At 50.2% G+C, this 2779-nt stretch overlaps 1 protein-coding gene across 1 annotated transcript; it reads right to left on the reverse strand.

Annotated features, from left to right (window-relative positions):
• Positions 1-1533: 1533 nt before the first annotated feature.
• On the reverse strand, positions 1534-2214 carry LOC138768848 (uncharacterized). The gene has a single exon (XM_069946813.1). It carries the CDS (start codon positions 2212-2214, stop codon positions 1534-1536), a length of 681 nt encoding a protein of 226 aa, XP_069802914.1.
• Between the last annotated feature and the right edge of the window lie 565 nt (positions 2215-2779).

Genomic DNA, 2779 nt, shown 5'->3' on the forward strand with positions numbered 1-2779 from the left:
CTGTATGTGGGGTGAGTGTGCCCAGAGATATACAAGAAGCGCCTGTATGTAGGATGAGCGTTCCTGGAGATATACAAGAAGCGCCTGTATGTGGGGTGAGCGTTCCTGGAGATATACAAGAAGCGTCTGTATGTGGGGTGAGCGTTCCCGGAGATATACAAGAAGCACCTGTACGTGGGGTGAGCGTTCCTGGAGATATACAAGAAGCGCCTGTATGTGGGGTGAGCGTTCCCGGAGATATACAAGACACGTCTGTATGTGGGGTGAGCGTTCCTGGAGATATACAAGAAGCGTCTGTATGTGGGGTGAGCATTCCTGGAGATATACAAGAAGCGTCTGTATGTGGGGTGAGTGTGCCCGGAGATATGCAAGAAGCGTCTGTATGTAGGATGAGCGTTCCTGGAGATATACAAGAAGCGCCTGTATGTGGGGTGAGCGTTCCTGGAGATATACAAGAAGCGCCTGTATGTGGGGTGAGCGTTCCTGGAGATATACAAGAAGCGTCTGTATGTGGGGTGAGTGTGCCCAGAGATATGCAAGAAGCGCCTGTATGTAGGAGGAGCGTTCCTGGAGATATACAAGAAGCGCCTGTATGTGGGGTGAGCGTTCCTGGAGATATACAAGAAGCGTCTGTATGTGGGGTGAGTGTGCCCAGAGATATACAAGAAGCGCCTGTATGTAGGATGAGCGTTCCTGGAGATATACAAGAAGCGTCTGTATGTGGGGTGAGTGTTCCTGGAGATATACAAGAAGCGTCTGTATGTGGGGTGAGTGTGCCCAGAGATATACAAGAAGCGCCTGTATGTAGGATGAGCGTTCCTGGAGATATACAAGAAGCGCCTGTATGTGGGGTGAGCGTTCCTGGAGATATACAAGAAGCGTCTGTATGTGGGGTGAGCGTTCCCGGAGATATACAAGAAGCACCTGTACGTGGGGTGAGCGTTCCTGGAGATATACAAGAAGCGCCTGTATGTGGGGTGAGCGTTCCTGGAGATATACAAGAAGCGTCTGTATGTGGGGTGAGCGTTCCTGGTAACATGAGGATGATGACATCACAGTGGCGGATTCATCACAGGGACACGGATCCATCAGAAAGCAGACAGGATATGATCCGTGTTGGATGTGACCGGACTGGACCCAAAATCAATGAAAACATAAAAAACTTGTTTGGATAAACATCGTCTGGAAGCAGATGAAAGGCCGGGGGAGGGGGGGGGGTGAGTCTCACAGAGCACTGTCCGCCTCTCTCACAAGCCATGGAGATACAATCATAGGGACACAGTAAAAATAGGGATTAAAAGGAGTTTTATGGCGAGTTATGAAAGTGTCCTAACATCCCCCCGGGGCCGTGCAAATGCTAAAAAACCACTTCACTACCTCCTAAAGCTGTGACCATGAAGGAATCTCATAGCCCCAACCCGTATGAAGGGTTACATAAGTCTCTAATGTGATAACACATGGTGCAGAGGACTGCTGAGCGGCTCCAGAGCTGAAATCTCCCGCTCTCCTGCTTGTTCCTCGTCTGCTCAGAGCTCACCCTGCTGATCTGCGTTCTAGGACGGATCCTCTGTATTTTCTCCTAATTATTGTTCTTGCCTGGCATGAAGTGATGTCTGTGATAGCCTGGCATGAAGTGATGTCTGTGATAGCCTGGGATAAAGCAATGTCTGTGATAGCCTGGGATGAAGCGATGTCTGTGATAGCCTGGCATGAAGCTATGTCTGTGATAGCCTGGGATGAAGCGATGTCTGTGATAGCCTGGCATGAAGTAATGTCTGTGATAGCCTGGGATGAAGCGATGTCTGTGATAGCCTGGGACGAAGTGATGTCTGGGATAGCCTGGGATGAAGCGATGTCTGTGATAGCCTGGGAGGAAGCGATGTCTGTGATAGCCTGGAATGAAGCAATGTCTGTGATTGCCTGGGACGAAGCGATGTCTAGGATAGCCTGGCATGAAGTGATGTCTGGGATAGCCTGGGATGAAGCGATGTCTGTGATAGCCTGGCATGAAGTGATGTCTGGGATAGCCTGGGATGAAGCGATGTCTGTGATAGCCTGGGACGAAGTGATGTCTGGGATAGCCTGGGATGAAGCGATGTCTGTGATAGCCTGGGAGGAAGCGATGTCTGTGATAGCCTGGGATGAAGCAATGTCTGTGATAGCCTGGGACGAATCGATGTCTGTGATAGCCTGGGACAAAGTGATGTCTGGCATAGCCTAGGACAAAGCGATGTCTAGGATAGCCTGGATAGGATAAGGCGATGTCTGTGATAGCCTGGGACGAAACAATGTCTGTGATAGCCTGGGATGAAGCGATGTCTGTGATAGCCTGGGATGAAGCGATGTCTGTGATAGCCTGGGAGGAAGCGATGTCTGTGATAGCCTGGGATGAAGCGATGTCTGTGATTGCCTGGGACGAAGCGATGTCTAGGATAGCCTGGGATGAAGCAATGTCTGTGATAGCCTGGGACGAATCGATGTCTGTGATAGCCTGGGACAAAGTGATGTCTGGCATAGCCTAGGACAAAGCAAAGTCTAGGATAGCCTGCGATGAAGTGATGTCTGCGATAAACTAAGACGAAGCGATGTCTAGGATATCCTGGGATAAAGTGATGTCTGTGATAGCCTGAGATGAAGCGATGTCTGTGATAGCCTGGGATGAAGCGATGTCTGTGATAACCTGAGACAAAGCGATGTCTAGGATAGCCTGGGATGAAGCGATGTCTGTGATAGCCTGGGATGAAAGGATTTCTGGGATAGCCTGGGACGAAGCGATGTC

This window comes from Dendropsophus ebraccatus, chromosome 12, assembly GCF_027789765.1.
Source record: "Dendropsophus ebraccatus isolate aDenEbr1 chromosome 12, aDenEbr1.pat, whole genome shotgun sequence".
NCBI classification, from domain to species: domain Eukaryota; kingdom Metazoa; phylum Chordata; class Amphibia; order Anura; family Hylidae; genus Dendropsophus; species Dendropsophus ebraccatus.